Consider the following 16,860-nt stretch of genomic DNA (forward strand, 5'->3'; position numbering starts at 1 on the left):
GGTAGTGACTGTGGCAATGGGAACACAACAGAGCTCCATGCAATAGCATTAAGTTCTCCAAGGGTCTGAACACTTACATGAGATATTGTGTGACCAAGGTACCAACTGTGATTTTAATGTGCAGAACCCAGCTCAGAAGCTCCTGCATTCAGCTCTGCCACTGAAAGGGAGTTGCCAGGTCCCAGCTCATTCAGAATCCATCCAGCACATCTGAAGGAGTGGAGATCAAGGTCAGTCTAAACCTATGACTCAAACCCATCTTACCCTGCTCTTCAGGAAGAGGCAGCTTGAATTTAACACCATTTACAGCTGGAGGAGGGAACAAACCTTGATCATCACTAAGCTTTCAGTCAGGCAAGAACTGAACAAGATCCAAATCACACTAACTTGATAAAGTGCCTGTTGGATGTTTTTAGAGAAATTCCTCACCCCAATGCAACTGGGGTTACTCCTTTGCATCCAGAGCAGAATGAATTACTTACACTTCTTGAAAGGTGCAGAAGTCTGCTCTAACATGGTGCCAGGCTCCTGAAACGCTGGCAGATGATCACTCCAACCCAGACAGGCTGTGACAGGCTGCCAGGTGCCTCAGGTGTGGGACTGCACGAGGCGCTGTGCAACCCCTGATCCAGCTCCTGCACTAAGTGCTGCCAGTGCAGCAATGAAAAACAGCAACAAGACTTGAACGTGATTAGTATTATCCAACTGCTTTGTTATAAATATATTATATACATTCAAACATCACATTAAAATATTATTCCATTACACCAGAAGAGATTAAGGCTTTATATTATTTACAGAAACAAGCAAGCACCTTAAAAAAATAAAAAGAACAAAACACCAGTCATTGACATTTCCCTTCTAACATTACGAGTTTGATACCTTGAGCTCTTGAATACAGCTATTTGCAGTGTGCCCAATGCTAGAACTATTTCAAACATTTATTGTCAGGGTAGGAAACACTTAATAGAAGACTCAGCAGTGAGCACTCCACACGAACAGACACACGTGTTGTAGGGTGCCCTCCCTCTCCTCAGAGGCTCCTGAAGTTGAAGGCTTATGCAGAAACTGCTCAATTTCATGTGGAGAGTACAACAATTTTGTTTTAAGGGAAACTGAAGACACTTGAGGATTGGTGGCCCCTGGAGGAGCGGGATTCTCTGGTCTGTTGCACATGACATCAATCAGGCTGAACATGATAGTGAAGACAGAGCTGGACGTGGATCAATCAGTGAGTGCATTGAGCAGTCATGATTTATAGGCTTCCATTGCTCCCCCCACTGCTCCACACAGCACTCCAACACCCAGTGACAAGGCTGTCACCTCTCCCTGCAGGTCTTAGGCCACGAGCTGTTGGGAAGTGTTCAGAATGTTGATACAACACACGATTCCTGCTCCCCCAGTGCCCCTGCAGTGCCTGTGGCGTGCCCGTACCTCACGGATACAGCGACGAAGCGAGTTCTAAGGTGTAAGCAGACATGGCTACACAAAAAGGTGCTCAGTGAGAGTAATCATCTTCATTTCAAGTATTGTTTTAAGAATTAGTTCTTTTCATTGTAGTCTGTGTTAGCACTTTTTAGTTTGTGCTTTAGAGTCTGTTATTTCTTTGCAGGTCTTGAATTTGGCTGATGGCTTTATTTTCTTTTTTCTTTTAAAAACAACATTGGCAACAAGTTAAGGATTGCAGAAGGCTGGCAGAAGTTACTTGATTTTCTGAGCCCATTTCATATCATCTGCTCTTGGCTTCTCACCAGTAAGTCCTTGGATGATGGTCTCCAAACATCTCCAAAATCTTATCTTCTCTAATGGATAATTCAGCCAACCTAAGGGATTGCAAAGGAGAAAGAGGATTAGTTTGTCGTAGCATCCAAAGTTCAGCATTTTTTTAATGAGGAAAAAAAAAGCAACCAGCCCAATACTGCTAATAATGGTCAGGCTTAAACTCTCAGGACATAGTAGGAATTAAAAATAGCTCTTTGGGTGGCAAGATTTTTGCTACCATCTGTCAAGTCAGGCTTCTTAATTGTACCATGTTTCTAGATGACATTCTGCTAATGAGAATTAGATTTTTTTTCTTGGCAGAGGTTTCAAAACCCACATGAACCGTTTGTCGACGCCAATGACAGAATGAAGAACCAGAGTGGTTTATTTCCAGCTGTCTGATTAACTTGATAACTTATTTAGGATTGTGCAGCACTGGTGACTGAGCATTCCCACCTGTACAGATATAAAAGGAAGCTAAAGCTTTCTGCAAACATGTCCACTCCTCTGAGTCAGGATGAGTGGATGCTGAAAATCCAGGAGCCTGGCTTTTAGAAATGAGCATTCCAGAGCAGCTGCAGACACTCTGCTCTTCAGAAGGAACAGCAGCTTTAGAGAACAAGCCCCATGAGTGGCCTGAGCTCACCAAGACCCCGGGCAATCAGATCTCAGCACCATGACTGCTCCCTCAGGCTCTGGGCTCCTGCAGCTGATCACAGAGCTTCCCCCACAAAGGAAGGTGTATGCCAAGCCCAGCTACAGCTCTCCCAGGAGCCCTGAGAGCACTGATGCCCGCCCTGCAGCAGTGCCAGCCGTGCCATACCCGTGGTGATGCAGAAGTAGGTCTCGTGGGGGGACACGTGGTGGATCCTGTGGTGCTTGCGGGGCAGGATGATGTGCCAGTCCTGCAGGAACACGACCCAGCGCGGGAGCCCGAAGTACGTGTGCGACCACTTGTGGATCTGGTTGGTCATGGTGATGAAGATGATGAGGGCAAAGACGTAGCACTCCCAGGGACAGGTCTCACACAGGGCCTCTGCAAAACACCACCAGCAGCTGTGGCAGGGCCCACTGCTGCTGCAGGAGCTGACAGGGGCATCACCAGAGCTGCTCTGGCACAAGTGTCACACGGGCCAGTGAGCCACAAGCAATTCCCACATGTCACACGACAGGCTGGGAACTGCCGGAATCTGTCAGCACACCATAAACAGGAAGTCAAACTGAGTTTACCACCTATACAATTAATTTGACCCTTTAGTTCTTGACTTCTGCTTTGCACATAAAGCACTTGTGCACAGAGAGGAAGCATTGTTTTGTGTTACACACTTTGGGGCAATGAGTTTCTCCAGATGTTCACAGCTTGGTCCCTCTTATTAAAAAAGCATTTAGCATAACTTCTAGTCTTCCTTGTACAACTCCCCAGCCCCAGAGTCTCTGCTGAGCTAGAGAACCTCACTGTGCCACCTTTTGCCATCACACCTCAAAGGAAAGAAAGTTTCCCTCCCTCCTGCCAGGAGCACCATGCTTCCAGCAGCTATTTCTTGTCATATCACATCCATGGATTCCTCCAAACTTCTCACAGATAAATGTTCATTCGATAGCAACAAGAACACTAGATCCACAGCAGTCAGAAGTAGCAGCTTACCCGGGGAAAAAGACACAAATTTGTACGCCATGTTGGCCAAGGGGACCAGTGTCATGAAGCAGTTGTCTCCATTGGTCTCGATGAAATCATGCCTGGTGATGGCTGTGGGGTCAATATGGTGTTCCCTAAAGGGTCTGATGAAAGCCTGGGAAAACAATTGGATAAACACAACACCACACTCAATAATGGTCTTGGAAAAGAAAAATATTACCAAAAAAAAAATAACCTCAACAAACTCTCTTACACTCAAATCTGATGATTGAGTTGAAGAGAATTCCATAGTACACAGCATGTAAACAACATTCAAACTTTTGTCACGAGGACACTTCAGATCATGTGATTTACATTTGCAAAGCAATTCAGTTTCCCCACACAAATCCAGGTTTTCCTTGCTTTTCAGTTTTCTTCTTCTAAATTTTCACTTAGGACCTTCAATACATAATCTTAAAAACAAAGCAGCAGCACCCTAACTTCACAGGCAAAATAAGCCTGTGAAATTCACTTGCTAAGCAGAATCAACCAAGGAAAAAAAAAAAAACCACTAAAAAATTAGGACTCAGCCTACCATATTTATGGGCCACAGATGCCAGCACTGACAGACTAAATGCAAATTCAGTGACTGGACGAAGCAGTGGAAGACAAACAGACTACACAGAAGTCACCTCCAGGAGCAGAAATCCCATCTGAACACACAGAGCAATTGTTTTACTGTGTGGGGCACAGTTACTGATTTGCCTTTAACACTTCCAGCATGTCCAGCCTGTGCAAAGGTGTCCTGAGCTGCCTCAGCTCGTGGTGATTTAGTGCAGAGTCTCTAGCAGTAGGGTTTTTAAAAGTTATTTAAACCGTGGTCCAAAGATACAGAGGTTCAAGACTACTAAGCCTATTGAAGGTGAACAAAAAAGCCAAACTGAACAGTTTTAATTCTGTTGTAGTTTGTGTAACTCTGGATAATAACAAGGAATAGCCCACTTTTTTATATAAATAATGATCCTTCTAATATTGCACTGTGAGGAGTAATTAATGGTAGCTATTAAGAAATTTAATTAAGAAAACAGATTGTTGCCTACTACAGAAGCCAGTGCAGCTTGCACTAAGCAGCTGGCATTTGTAGCTGCAGGTGTATAATACATACAGAATTAAATCTTCAGTCACCACCATTCTAATATCACTGTGTTACAACAGGGGCCCATAGAGGAGGGAACTGGAATGATTGTTCCTGCAGCAGCCCCGTGTTTCACAAATCATTAGGAGTTCAGCTGCAGGGCCAGCTCTCCAAGTCTGTGTTCCTGACCTGAGCACGCACAGTGCCCAGCCAGGTCCAACACTTGTGCTGCCACAGGCTGTGCCCACAGAGCCTGCAGGGTCTGCAGACACTGCCAGCCTCAGGCAGGTGACAGAAGGGAGCAGTGCCACCCCAGTGTCCCCCAGGCCAGGTGCAAACACAGCCCTGCCCAGCAGAGCCCAGGCTGTGCCCTGGGCTGGGTGAGGCACAGAGCCAGAGCTGGCAGCACTGGCACTGCTGCAAAAGGCACTGCACAGCTTTCCTGAGCTTGAGGAACGACCACACACCTTTCCAATGATGGGCAGCTCCACAGATCCCCAGGTGTCTGCTCCCCAGTGGAACAGTCCTGAGAGGAAGTCAGCTGTAACAACTCCTGCAACTGGAATGAGAGACAGAGTCAGACAAACACAGCATTTTACCGACTCACTCACATCTAATTCTTATTTCAGCAGCTTACTTGTTTATCTGCCTCTAACTTAGGTATTTACAACCATGTGAGACTACCCAGTCTGAATAAACATACAGCGAGGCAGTTAGGAAAAGGAGCAAGACACCATTTGGACAGCAGCAATCTTCATTAAATCTGTATTTGTGTTTAGCCCATCTCCTACAGAACATAAATACCTCCCCTAGTGGGTACCTTTTGCTTGGCTGACCCCTCACCTCTGCAGTCCTTCCCCTCACCTTTCATTTTCAGAGAGGGAGAACAAATAAAAAAGCTCTTCTCCTATTATAAACCAGCCCCTCCTGTTGAATCCATTATCCAGTTGGCCCAAACTCTTACATGCAGCAGGAGACTCTTCATTCTTTATCTACCCCTTATTACACTGAGGACAGCTCATTTTCCAAGCAGTGGATTCTGTGCATTTGTTCTTGTTTCAGACCACACACAGGCCACAGCAAGGGCGGGTGGGACACAATAGCGTTTAGATCTGCTCCCAGCAGCTGAAAGGGCAGGCAGCCTGGGCTCAGGGCAAGATATCCAAACAACACTTCTCTTTGCAAGACTCAAATGCCATTCTCGCTGAGGTAATGCCCCCATTAGCCTGCCTTGCCTCCAGCTGCTGCATCACCCCAGCGAAACAACTGCAGCAACAGCAACGCAAATTGAGGCAAAGCACTGACAGCTCAATAGATGCTCCTCGTGCCGCTTTGATGTCAGCTGGTAAAGGCAAGAATGGAGGGTGCCTGGAGCAGTGCATTATACTAAAGCAATTGGGAAAAACCTAACTACCAGCAATCTTGCTCCAGCTGTACTGCAGCAGGGTGTGTTCTCCCCTCTGCCTCCTCTGTGCACGGTGAGTCACAACAAAAGAGCAGGAGCTGTGCTGAGGCTCCAGCGTGGTGACACGGTGTGTGTCCTGTCCCCACTGATGAGCTGGGTGCTGACCCTCACACACCCAGCACTGCCTTCACTGAGCATGGCACGGGAGCCCAGCTGCTGCCCAGAGGTGGCACAAGGTCTCAGCGCTCTGTCATCGAGGCTGGCAGGGTGAGAGCAGACTGACAGCCCTGAGCATGGGTGAAGTGTTAACCACACACTCAGAAAAAGCAAGACAACCCCAGCTCAGTGCAGCATCAGGGAAGTCCTGACCCACACACACTGGCTTTCCTCCAGCTCACAGAGAGGGGCGAGGATGGGCCCACGCAGGGGCTATCCCTGAGGAGGAGGTGATGCTCAGAGCACACAGAGGGAGGGCAGAAGGACACCAGCTGCAGGGCTTGCTCAGAACACTGGCATTCCTTGGTTTGTAAGCAGACTGCAGAATAAGCAGGAAGGAAGGCAGCCCAGCACACAGGGAACCCAAAGGTGCACAAATGGACTCCAAGCAGTATCCAAGCAAACACTCAGCTGCCACACACATTTGCTGGAAATGCTGCTGTGTCCCATTTCCCCACACCTGTGATCCTGTGTGGGCACCTCCCAGGCACAACACCAGGGGCCTCTCCCCCGAGCAGGACATGCAGCTGGATAAGCCCCTGCCCCAAATAAACGGACACAGCTCTGTCCTGCTTGTGTCTGGCTCAGAAACCAGGGAACGTGCAGGGTCTGTGACCCAGGAAAGGCCCCTCTCCAGTGTTTCAGTCAAACTGAGAGACAACCTGCAAGCTCTGAGAGTGGGTGACTCTCAAACCACTTCCCGTGGCCAGGCTGCTCCTGGGGCCTGCAGAAGGAGGAGGCCCCACAAGAGCTTCGAGACACAAAACTGCTGGGCACATTTACCATTAAAACCTGTACTTCACCAAAATTGCATGAGCTGAGTAAGCTTGGCTTTGCATAGATTGAATGATCAAATTGTAACCCGGAAGTCTTATATCAAAGTATACAAAGTTTCATATTCACAGTAAAAATCCAGTTAGAGCCTCTGGAGGGGAAGAAAGCACGATATGATGTTATTTAATAACTTGATGCTATTGTGTAACATCACTAGGAAGTACAGCCGTGTTTAATCGGGGCTGTATGAACTGGTTGAACAGCATTAAATGGTCTGCATGGCTAACTTCACTCAGAAAAAATCTTGTTGGCTACATATCAATATGCCAAAGTACCAGTTGTTTGTCACTTATATACTTATGAAAATAAAATGCCTTAGTCACCTGGAGTCGCCATTTAGTGACTCTCAGTACAGAGAGAGGGACTTTGAGCCAGAACTGGACCTGAGAGTGCCCACACCCTTGGAGCTGTGGGGCAGCAGGGTGTGGACACCTGAGCCAGGTGCCCAGCACTCACCTCAGCCAGCACTGATGTCTCTGGAGTGTTTTCCACCAAGGTGTGCCACAGCTCCCGTGTGTTACACACTCCTGACCAAGGGCAGCCCTGCAGAGCTGCTGGAGATTGAAACAAAGAGTTCTGGGCCTTGAGGAGATCCAGTTTCTATTCTGAAACTGCACTAAGTGATTTCCTCCTGTGTGCTCTCTGGCTAACCCACAAGCTCTGCAAAACTGAAACATGCACCTCATCTGGGTTAAAAAATAGCTGCCCATCTTTCAAGAGAGCAGTAATTAATTGTAACTTGTATCATGTCACAAGATGTTCCTAAAGATATCTGCTCTATGTGGGGCAGTTCCTAGGAATATAAACAGGTTACAACACAAAGTTAACTCTTCTTTTTTTGTAATACTGCAATGAACAGTGCCTGTCACCAACCCATGTGGCTGCAGATAACAGTCACATGCCTGAAAAAAGTCAACCAATTTGGAAAAAAGGGGCTTAAAACCCTATACAAAAATAGGAGGAAGGAGAGGAAATGAAAACCAAGATTCATGCTGTAACTTGCCAAACTTTTATCTAGATGTTATTAATATATGAACTATATACTCAGCTCGTGTATATTGAATAGGCTGGACACCACAAGCTCACCTGAAGGTATGAGGACTTTCAAGCCTGATATTACATGTCTTGGTGAGGCTTTTCTGCTTGCCACACAATGATCCCTTTGCCAGCCTTGTCCCTGGCACTACCAACCTTCAATTACAGTGGCAGAGGCTGCTCTGGCTCTGAGGCACTGCTGGCATGCTGTCCTGCTGCACTGGGAAACACGGGGGTGCTCCAGCTGCCCCACAGCCCCGTCCCCAGCCAGGCTGCCTGCCTGCACTGCGTGCTTGTGTGCATGCAAATCCAACACCAAACTCAGACCTGAGAAAGAGGAACAGCTCCACGGCTGCCCAGCAGCTGAGCATACCCAGAGCAGGGCATGACTGGAGCGAGCACCAGCCTCAGCAGAAATCCATCCTCTGCCCACTCTTTTTCTGTTTTCTTTTGGTGAGGGGGGAAGGAAATGGTCTCATCTCTGCTAAAGCAGCCTGGAAGGCAAGAGAGCCCCGTGGCTCTTCCTGTCCAGCACGCTCATCTTTAGTCAGCAGGACATGACACAGCCTGAGCTGCTCTGAGGCGAGGCCACCGAGTGTCCCCTCAGTGCTGGGCTCCCCTGCAGGCCCCGAGCGACTCAGCAGGGCCAGGGCACCTGCGTGCCACCCGCTGCCACCCTGCCATGGCACTGGGGAGGGACACCCTGGGGAAGGGAGGGCTGCCCCACTGCCAGCCACAGCAGGGACACGCCTCTCCTGCCCCAGCAATCTCCAGGCTAAGGCACTTACGGTATTGCTCATGTTACAATCCCCTGTGCCTCTAAAGGCACAAAGAAAGAAGCTGTGACACAGCCTTTAATTACACACACAGGGTTTAGGCTCAGTGGAGTGATGCAGTGTTCAAAGTGCCTCATTTCCTAAAGGAAAGCATGTATTTACAGAAGAGCACACAGAGGGTCCCTGTGCAGGGAACAGGTCTGTGCAGCAGGACAGATCCAGCCCCTGGAACAGACTGACAAAGACCTGGCAGGAACTGGATCACAGCTCTGTCTTTATTAGCAGAATGTTTGCTTTATGACTTCAGCTCAAGGTCAATATTCCAAAGAAGCCTGAGGGAAGCTGTCAATGGAGCACACCTCACCCTGTGGTGACTCAGGATTCCCAACTGCCCGTGGAGCTCCTCACGTATTTAGGAATCGGGACTTTTATGGATATGACTTGCATAATATGCAATAAAACCTAATAATCAGTGTGAATTACAGACATCATTCACACTTCAGTTGGAGAAATAATGTATTGAAGACAGCAAAACAAGATAGCCTGAAGCACTTACTATTTTATGGCACTCATTTTTGTACACACTATCAATTATTTCCACACCACTTTATTTACACAGAATCCAGATTCTGCTACTTTAATCATTCACTACTACTTAAATAATACTATCAGTGAATTGGCTGCTTTATCAGTTAAACTGGTAACCAGGATATCAGAGAACTCCAGCTTTTATCAATATTAACTTTGAGATGAAAGGCAGCTGCAAACAGATTGCACCACAGGTTAAGCATCATTGCTGATTCTCCTGTCTGGCTGTGCCCTCATCCCCAAGCAGCAGCTCCCATTCCCATGCCCTGTTCTCTCCGTTCCTCCAACGCCTCCACCTCATCAGCCGAGGGCAGGCAGGGCTGAACTAGGCCAGGAGAGCTCTGTGAGTCACAGTGAGGCCACTGCTGCCCCCAGCCCCAACAAGCTCCCCACACACACCAGGAACGGCAGTGCCAGCTCTGGCAGGAGCTCAGTGTCTGGGTGGGGTTGGTTTGTTTAGTTTGAACTCATTAGCAATGCCCAGCACTGCTGGTGAACAGGTACCATTCTCTTCTAAAACACACACCCCACACAGTTATAGCAAAGCTATTTTTTTTCTGAATATTCCATCAGAATCCTTCACTGGTTCTTCCTCTCCTCCACAGAAGAGGTGGAATCAACTTTTCTTATACTCCTGGAAAAAGTCATCATTCAGGATAATAAAGGCCAAACATCACATCCTGACATGAAAGCACAGCTCTCCGAAATTCTTGTGTTCAGTCTGCAGTCCCCAGAAATGAAGCCAGTTTGATGCCTCAAGCACCTTTTATGACATTTCCCTTGAGCTTTTGCGTTCTGGAAAATTCTTGTGAATATTTTTGTCAAGCAATGTATTTTGTTCCCAACTCTGACCATTTTGACAGCTCCTTTCCTTCTCAATAGTCCTTACTCTTGCAGTGACTACACAGAACACCAAACTTACTCAGCTACATCAAAACTTCCCCTCTGAGGGACTGAGAAGCCAGTGAAATGTAAAGACAAAGCAGTAACCCATTTTGCAGAGGGCCTCAGTTTCAGAGGCTCACACACAGGTGTCCCTCTCCCTTTCAATAGCAAGTCAAGCTTGAAGGACCCCACAGGACAGGAGTCCTGCCCTGGGCAGCAGGAACAGCCCCTACTTACATATCCCAACCAGTCCTGCCCTGGGCAGCAGCAGGAACAGCCCCTACTAACATATCCCAATGAGTCCTGCCCTGGGCAGCAGGAACAGCCCCTACTAACATATCCCAATGAGTCCTGCCCTGGGCAGCAGGAACAGCCCCTGCTTACAGATCCCAACCAGTCCTGCCTTGGGCAGCAGCAGGAACAGCCCCTACTAACATATCCAACCAGTCCTGCCCTGGGCAGCAGCAGGAACAGCCCCTGCCTACATATCCCAATGAGTTCTGCCCTGGGCAGCAGGAACAGCCCCTACTTACATATCCCAACCAGTCCTGCCCTGGGCAGCAGCAGGAACAGCCCCTACTTACATATCCCAATGAGTCCTGCCCTGGGCAGCAGCAGGAACAGCCCCTACTTACAGATCCCAACGAGGACCGAGGGTGTGTGCTCCAGCCGCAGGTACAAGAGGAGATTGTAAAAGTTGAAGCAGATCAGAGAGAAGCATAAGATGACAGAGATCCATTCTTGTAGTCTCTTTCCTGTTGGAAAGAACAAGGGAGAAAGCATGTTTTACTTTTATCTGAGAGGACAATGTGAAACCCGAAATAACAGACAGACCATTCCACTGCCTGGATGACTTGCTCCATTTGTCTGACAGGGAACTGAAACAGAAACTTATTTATCTATGGGAAGTGCACACATTTTCTTAAATGACATTCCTCTTCCCTGAGCCACTCCTACCCTCTGCCCTCTGCCCTTGTCCAATTAACAGGGCCAAATCAGACACCATCTCACACTGTCCTAGTTTCCTTCTCCCTGAGATTGCTGGCATAAAGTCCCTCCACGTCACATCTTTTCTCAATTTGCATTTCATCCAATATTCAGTGTTGCTGGAAGGGCTGAATCTGGGAACAAATTTCTGGCCTCAAACATATTTAAATCACCTTGTGATCTGTAATATTTACAAGCTCTGAGATTTTGAATAAAGCTGTTGTACTAACAGGAAAAAGCACTGTTCTCACCATTCTGGATTTTGGTGGCCCTGGAATGGCTTGTCTAGTGTCACAAGTATTCCCCTGAAGCTTCTCCCTGAACTGCTGTCTTGTCTGTGCCTTCCTGCTCCCAGGCACAGGCTGGCAACTCTCAGCAACTCTGAGATGACAAGGGACAGAACGAGAAAAGAGAAAGAACTGGCACAAATTCTCTCCTGCACCTTGCTGTACCACTTTGTACCTCTATGAAAAAATCATTTACTGCCTATAAAAAGGGAGCAGGCACATCAGAGCGCGGTAACACTTGCACTATCAGGTTAGCACAGAGGGCTGCCCTGCTCCTCACTGCTGCATCCCCACGAGGCACCGAGGCAGAGCACAGGGAACACTCAGGGTGAAACCTGCAGGATTAGGGCACAGAAACAGACCTTTAATACCCAGGGCCAAGAAGATCTGAGCTGTCAGCAGCAGGGCCTGGGCTGCAGGCAGCTCTTAATGCCCTGAGGAGCTGCCAGGCCAGTCCGTGCGTGCTCTGGGGCTCAGCCAGCACAGCCCCTCGTGCCCAGGGCTCCCAGAGCCTCACCCCACAGCCCTTCCCCAGCCCCTGGGGCACAGCAGAGCACAGCAGGCCCAGGAGGGCTCGGAGAGGGGCACACGCTCTCCCTGGAGCAGAGGCACACTCAGGCCTGGCACGTGTTCAGCTCCGTCCTACTCCTCCTCTCTGCTGACCTAATGCCTGATCAGATTTCTCCTCCTAAATGCTAAATCAAGTCCTCCTTCTCACTGTACCACACAATGAGCAGGGAAAGGAGGAACATGAATGCAGGGTCAGTCTTATCGCCAACGTGCCTATAAGGCAATATTTGAAAGTGTGAACCGAGACTTTGACAGGTCAGTTTTAGACGTTCTAGAAGGGCCATGGGCATATAAATTAACACTCTCTGCAGTAGCAGAGGAGAGAATAGTAAAATTAAATTAAGACACAAGAACAGCCATATTTGACAGCAGCATCAGGTCACAACGTGGGTGATTCTATAAAGAGGTCCCTGGAGTAATGAAAGTAAGAGTTAATTAACACTCACTTCCTTCATAAGAAAACCACACCCTGATTAGAGGAGCTAAGTGGGTAGATCCTCATGGAACAATTAGCTGAGAGCTGGAAAGGAGGCTGGCAAGTCCCCCGAGCTCAGTGTGTGCAAACACCTCTGAAGTCTGAACACAGGGATCCAGCATGGCTGTCCAGATAGCCAGGTTCAAAAACGCAGCCTCAGCTCTGCGCTGGGAAGGCAAACCAAGGAACTGAGTCAGCGCTGATAACTTGTGTTTAAAATGCACTCAAACCCCAAAGCCTGTGAGGGAATGAATTGCCAAAGCCACAAAGTACATGCTTCAAGAAATCAGGGAAATATTCCAGTCACGTTCACTCTGCACAATTCAACTCAAGCCCTGTTCTTATGGATTCAGAATTTGAACATGATACGCTTCCACCGTAATACATATTCTGGCATTGCTTATGTAAATTATTTATGTAATTCCAGAAGAAACCTGCATGTCTAATACACCCTCAGCTCCCTGATATATCAGTGTACATGTGCCACAGCCAGCGAGAAGGGCAGCAAGCTCTTCGGGGAGGGAAAGCTTTTCCTTATGAGCCAGAGCAGTGGTTAAGCCAGTGAGTGCTTTTGTGTAAAGCACAGCAATCAGTCCCAGTGCCTGAAAGGTGCCACAAAGCACCTGCTCAAGGCAAGACTGTGGCGAGCAAAATAAACCGAAACAGGCAGACGTGCCCCAGTCACACAAACGAACAAAGGCCTTGGATTTCTTATCATCACAAGGCTCTGTGTGAGTAAGATCACCTGCTTGTGCAGGAACTGCCTTGGGTGTGCAAGCTGGTGATCCGCTGGGAACCACAAGACACTGAAAACACATTCCCTCCCCTAATTCTTCACCAGAGAGTGGATTCTCTAGGAATGGCAGGAGTACCCAGCATGGCTCACACTCAGCAGTGAGCTAAAAACAAATTATGGTTTTTTACAAGGAGTTTGCAATTATTTCCACAGCATAGTCAAACAGCCATTTACTGAGCACCCAAATGCCAAACTAAAGCTCGATGAGGAGTTCCAAGGTGCAGGAGGAGCGGAGCAGGGACTGAAGGATCCCGGTGCCGGCTGTGCGGTGCCAGGCCCGCAGCGCCCAGGGCAGCGGTTCCGAGGGCAGCGCTGGCTCTCACCTCGTGCTGCGGCCACACCTGCGCTCGAGGGGAAAGTTCGCTCTGCCGGCCGGCCCCAGAGGGCAGGACGTCCCTGCCGGGCAGTTTGTGGCTGCCAGCGCTGCCGCCCGCAGCCCGGCCCGAGCCGCAGCCCCGCTCCGAGCCCCGGGCCGCCAGCCCGGCCCTTCCCGCTCTGCCGCGGCGCCCGGAGCCGGGCCGGGGAGAGCGGGGCCCGAGGGGAGCCGGCCACGGGAGAACCGGGCCCGGCGAGAACGGGGCTCGAGGGGAACGGGTCCGGGGAGCGGCCGCGAGCACCCGGCCCGCGGGCCCCGCCCGCCCGCGCCGCCTCACCTGGCGAGTAGAGCTCGGCCAGCTCGCGGGCCCCGGCGTGTTGGGCGCCCCAGCGCCGCCCGCCGCCCTCGGTCTCCTCGGCGGGCTCGTCCCGCGGCGCGGCCGCCCCCGGGCCGCTCTCGGCCATGTCCGGCCGGGATGGGCGCGCAGGGCCCGCGGACCCGCCCGGCAGCGACGGGAACGGGCCGCGCTGCGGCGGGGGGCGGGCGCGCCGGGCCCCGCCCCCTGCGCCTCCCGCCAATCGCCGCCGCCGCCGCGCGCCCGTCCGGCCAATGGGCAGCGCAGCCCGGCGCGCAGCAGCCAATGGCGCGGCGGCACGGCCGGCGGCGCAGTGCGGGGCGGGGGCGGCCGGGCCGGGCCGGGCGCGGGGCCGGGGAGGGACCGGGGAGGAGCCGGGGCGGGACCGGGCAGGACAGGGCGGGGCAGGGCAGGGTGGGGCGGCGGGCGCGGCCCCGTCCAGTCCGCGGAAACGGGCCCGGGGCGGGGCCGGGCGCTCCCGGGTGTTCCCGTTCGCACCGCCCCCTCCGCCCGGTGCCTCGCGCGCCCTCTGCCGGTGCAGGGCGCTGTTTCCGCGGCAGCGCCCGCGCGTGCCCGTGACCCGCCACAGCGGCGGCAATGAGGCCACGGTCGGTGCTTTGGTGACCCTGCCCGTGACCCGCCACAGCGGCGGCAATACGGCCACGGTCGGTGCTTTGGTGGCCGTGCCCGCTCCCCGGTCTGCGGGCGAAGGCCCGCGCCGTGCTCCCGGTGCTGGGAAGCGGGAATGGTGACAGCGGGAATGGCCGCTGTTAACCGGGGTGCCGGGACAGCCCCGGCGGCCCCGCGGGCACACGTGCCCGTACGAATTGTGAGTGAGAGGAGGATGTAAGCGGCTGTGGCTGAGGCACGTTCCCAAGTCACCTCCAAGGTGTGTTGGTGATCTTGGTTTGTCGAGGCCGAAGGGCTGCCGGGGCGAACAAGCACCGACACGTTGCTACCGAAGTTTGGCTGTTAAACGTCCTTGGATAATGGCTCAGAATCGGCGGGACCAGAGCCGCACCTGTCCGTACAACGGCACGGCACGGCACGGCACGGCACGGCACGGCGCGGCCCGGCACGGCACCGCACGGCCCTGCTCGCTAGGTGGCGCTCCAAGCCTGCTGCCGGGCGCGGGGCGGGGATCGGGATCGGGATCACGAACCGGATCGGGATCGCGGAAGGGCGGGGATCGGGATGCGGCCCGGGGCGGGGCTCGGGGGTCTCCTTGCCGGTCCCCGCGCCCCGGACATGGCCCTGCCGCGCCTCAGCCCCGCCGGGACCGGACGGACCCGGACGGGACACGGAAAGCGCCCACGGCTGCGCAGCCGTTTGCCCGGAGCCATCCCCGGACAGCGGCGCTTAGCGCGTTACACACCGAACCCCTTCCCTGACCCCGCGCCGGGGGAGCGGCACCGGTGCCACTGGTGCCCCACGGGTGCCACTGGTGCCGCTGGTGCCACCCGGCCCCGTCCCGGCCGCATCCCCGGGCTGAGCGCAGCCCCGCGGGCGCTCGGCCCCGCACCTGCCCGCTCCGCCCGAGCCCCGGGGCACCGGGGAGCAGGAACTGGCTGCGGTTCCTCGCCGGACTCTCTCTGGCATGGGAAAGTGTCAGTGGGTGGCAGAGCTGGAGCAGCCACTCCCACGGCTCCCGTCCAAAGGCGAGATGCCAAGGTGGGGAGATGGCAGGGGCCGAGGAGCCGCAGCGGAGGGAGGACAGAGCGCCGTGCTTGCCCCGCCTGGCAGCCCGTCCGCACAGCCAGCTGCCGGTGACACGGAGCGGCCCCGCGGCTGTGCCAGTGCCAGCGCTCACTAACAACGAGCCCCAACCGATTCCTGGCAGCCCCATTTTCCCCGTGGTGCTCGACACAGGGTGAGAGCAGATGGAAAACAAGGATTTGGACAGTCTAGAGCACAGACTTCTAACGCTTTTAATAAAGAAAAAAATCTTCTATTTCTTCACCTTAGCCCCTTTTCCTGTCACCCCCTCTCCGAGTTCCCTTGTTTTATGTTGCCCCTTGCCATACACCACATGGAGTCCAAGCTGTCTGTCCCACAGCCTCAGGACCTCGGAGGAGTTCTCCTCTTTTAGAAATTTCCTAAGTGAATTACCAAGTTCTGTTACTAGGAACCTCTGACACTTCACAGGGTACCCTGGAAAAATAGAATTCATCTTCCCTTGATGGATCTTTTGAAAGCTTGGGTACACTAGAGGTCACAAATGCATGATCTGTAACAAATTCATCAAAGCAGGAGGCTGCGATTACCCAGGAAATGTCAGGCAGCTACAGAGAACTTTTGGACAGTTAGTGGACAGCAGCTTCTCTGCCATTTTTATGGAGCACAAGGAAATGGGCTCCTCGTAAAACTCAGAGTCACCTCTCACTGTCCCTGCTCAGACTGACAGCCCACATCCTTCCAGCCAGCCAGCTCCAGCAGGGACTTTCTCTGCCATGCAGGATGGAGATTGTGGCTTTGCTTTGTCACTGTTCCCTTCCATGGGCCTTTGTGTGCTCTGACTCTTCCTCCTCTCTTTGTTTCTCAGAGCCACAGCGTGGGTGCTCTGACCTCGGATTTGCTCTGGAAAATTTTCCGTGGGGTCAGGGAGGGAATTTGGCCGATGTTGTCCCACCGGTGTCAGTCTCCAGGTGTCGTCTCCGCGCGGCCAGTAGGGCAAAGAGCAGCGAGGAGATAAAGGGGATTGAGCAAGCAGCGCCGAAAGGCCAGGCCTGCTGGGCCAGAGGTGAGCACAGAATCAGCAAAGACCAACAGAACCCGTGTGCCAGCCCATCACAGGGGAGCGGGGCGAGGGAGGCTCGGGGGAGGA

The 16,860-nt window shown here is 52.2% G+C and overlaps 1 protein-coding gene across 1 annotated transcript; it reads right to left on the bottom strand.

The window, feature by feature from the left end:
- Positions 1 to 773: 773 nt before the first annotated feature.
- PEDS1 (plasmanylethanolamine desaturase 1) lies at positions 774 to 14,216 on the bottom strand. Its single transcript, XM_064729737.1, has 6 exons — positions 14,019 to 14,216; positions 10,886 to 11,005; positions 4,979 to 5,070; positions 3,407 to 3,551; positions 2,585 to 2,797; positions 774 to 1,823 (listed from the first exon to the last, which is right to left on the bottom strand). The coding sequence occupies exons 1-6, from the start codon at positions 14,143 to 14,145 to the stop codon at positions 1,702 to 1,704; spliced, it is 819 nt and encodes a 272-aa protein (XP_064585807.1). The 5' UTR covers positions 14,146 to 14,216; the 3' UTR covers positions 774 to 1,701.
- Between the last annotated feature and the right edge of the window lie 2,644 nt (positions 14,217 to 16,860).

This window comes from Zonotrichia leucophrys, chromosome 20 (assembly GCF_028769735.1).
Source record: "Zonotrichia leucophrys gambelii isolate GWCS_2022_RI chromosome 20, RI_Zleu_2.0, whole genome shotgun sequence".
NCBI classification, from domain to species: domain Eukaryota; kingdom Metazoa; phylum Chordata; class Aves; order Passeriformes; family Passerellidae; genus Zonotrichia; species Zonotrichia leucophrys.

Excerpts from the sequence above, each read along its gene's own strand:
- PEDS1 (XM_064729737.1), bottom strand. The coding sequence starts at position 14,145 with ATGGCCGAGAGCGGCCCGGGGGCGGCCGCGCCGCGGGACGAGCCCGCC. Across the intron at positions 3,552-4,978 it reads AGCTGCCCATCATTGGAAAG|GCTTTCATCAGACCCTTTAG; the intron begins GTGTGTGGTCGT and ends TTGTTTTCCCAG. Across the intron at positions 2,798-3,406 it reads ATTTGTGTCTTTTTCCCCGG|AGGCCCTGTGTGAGACCTGT; the intron begins GTAAGCTGCTAC and ends GGTGTTTTGCAG.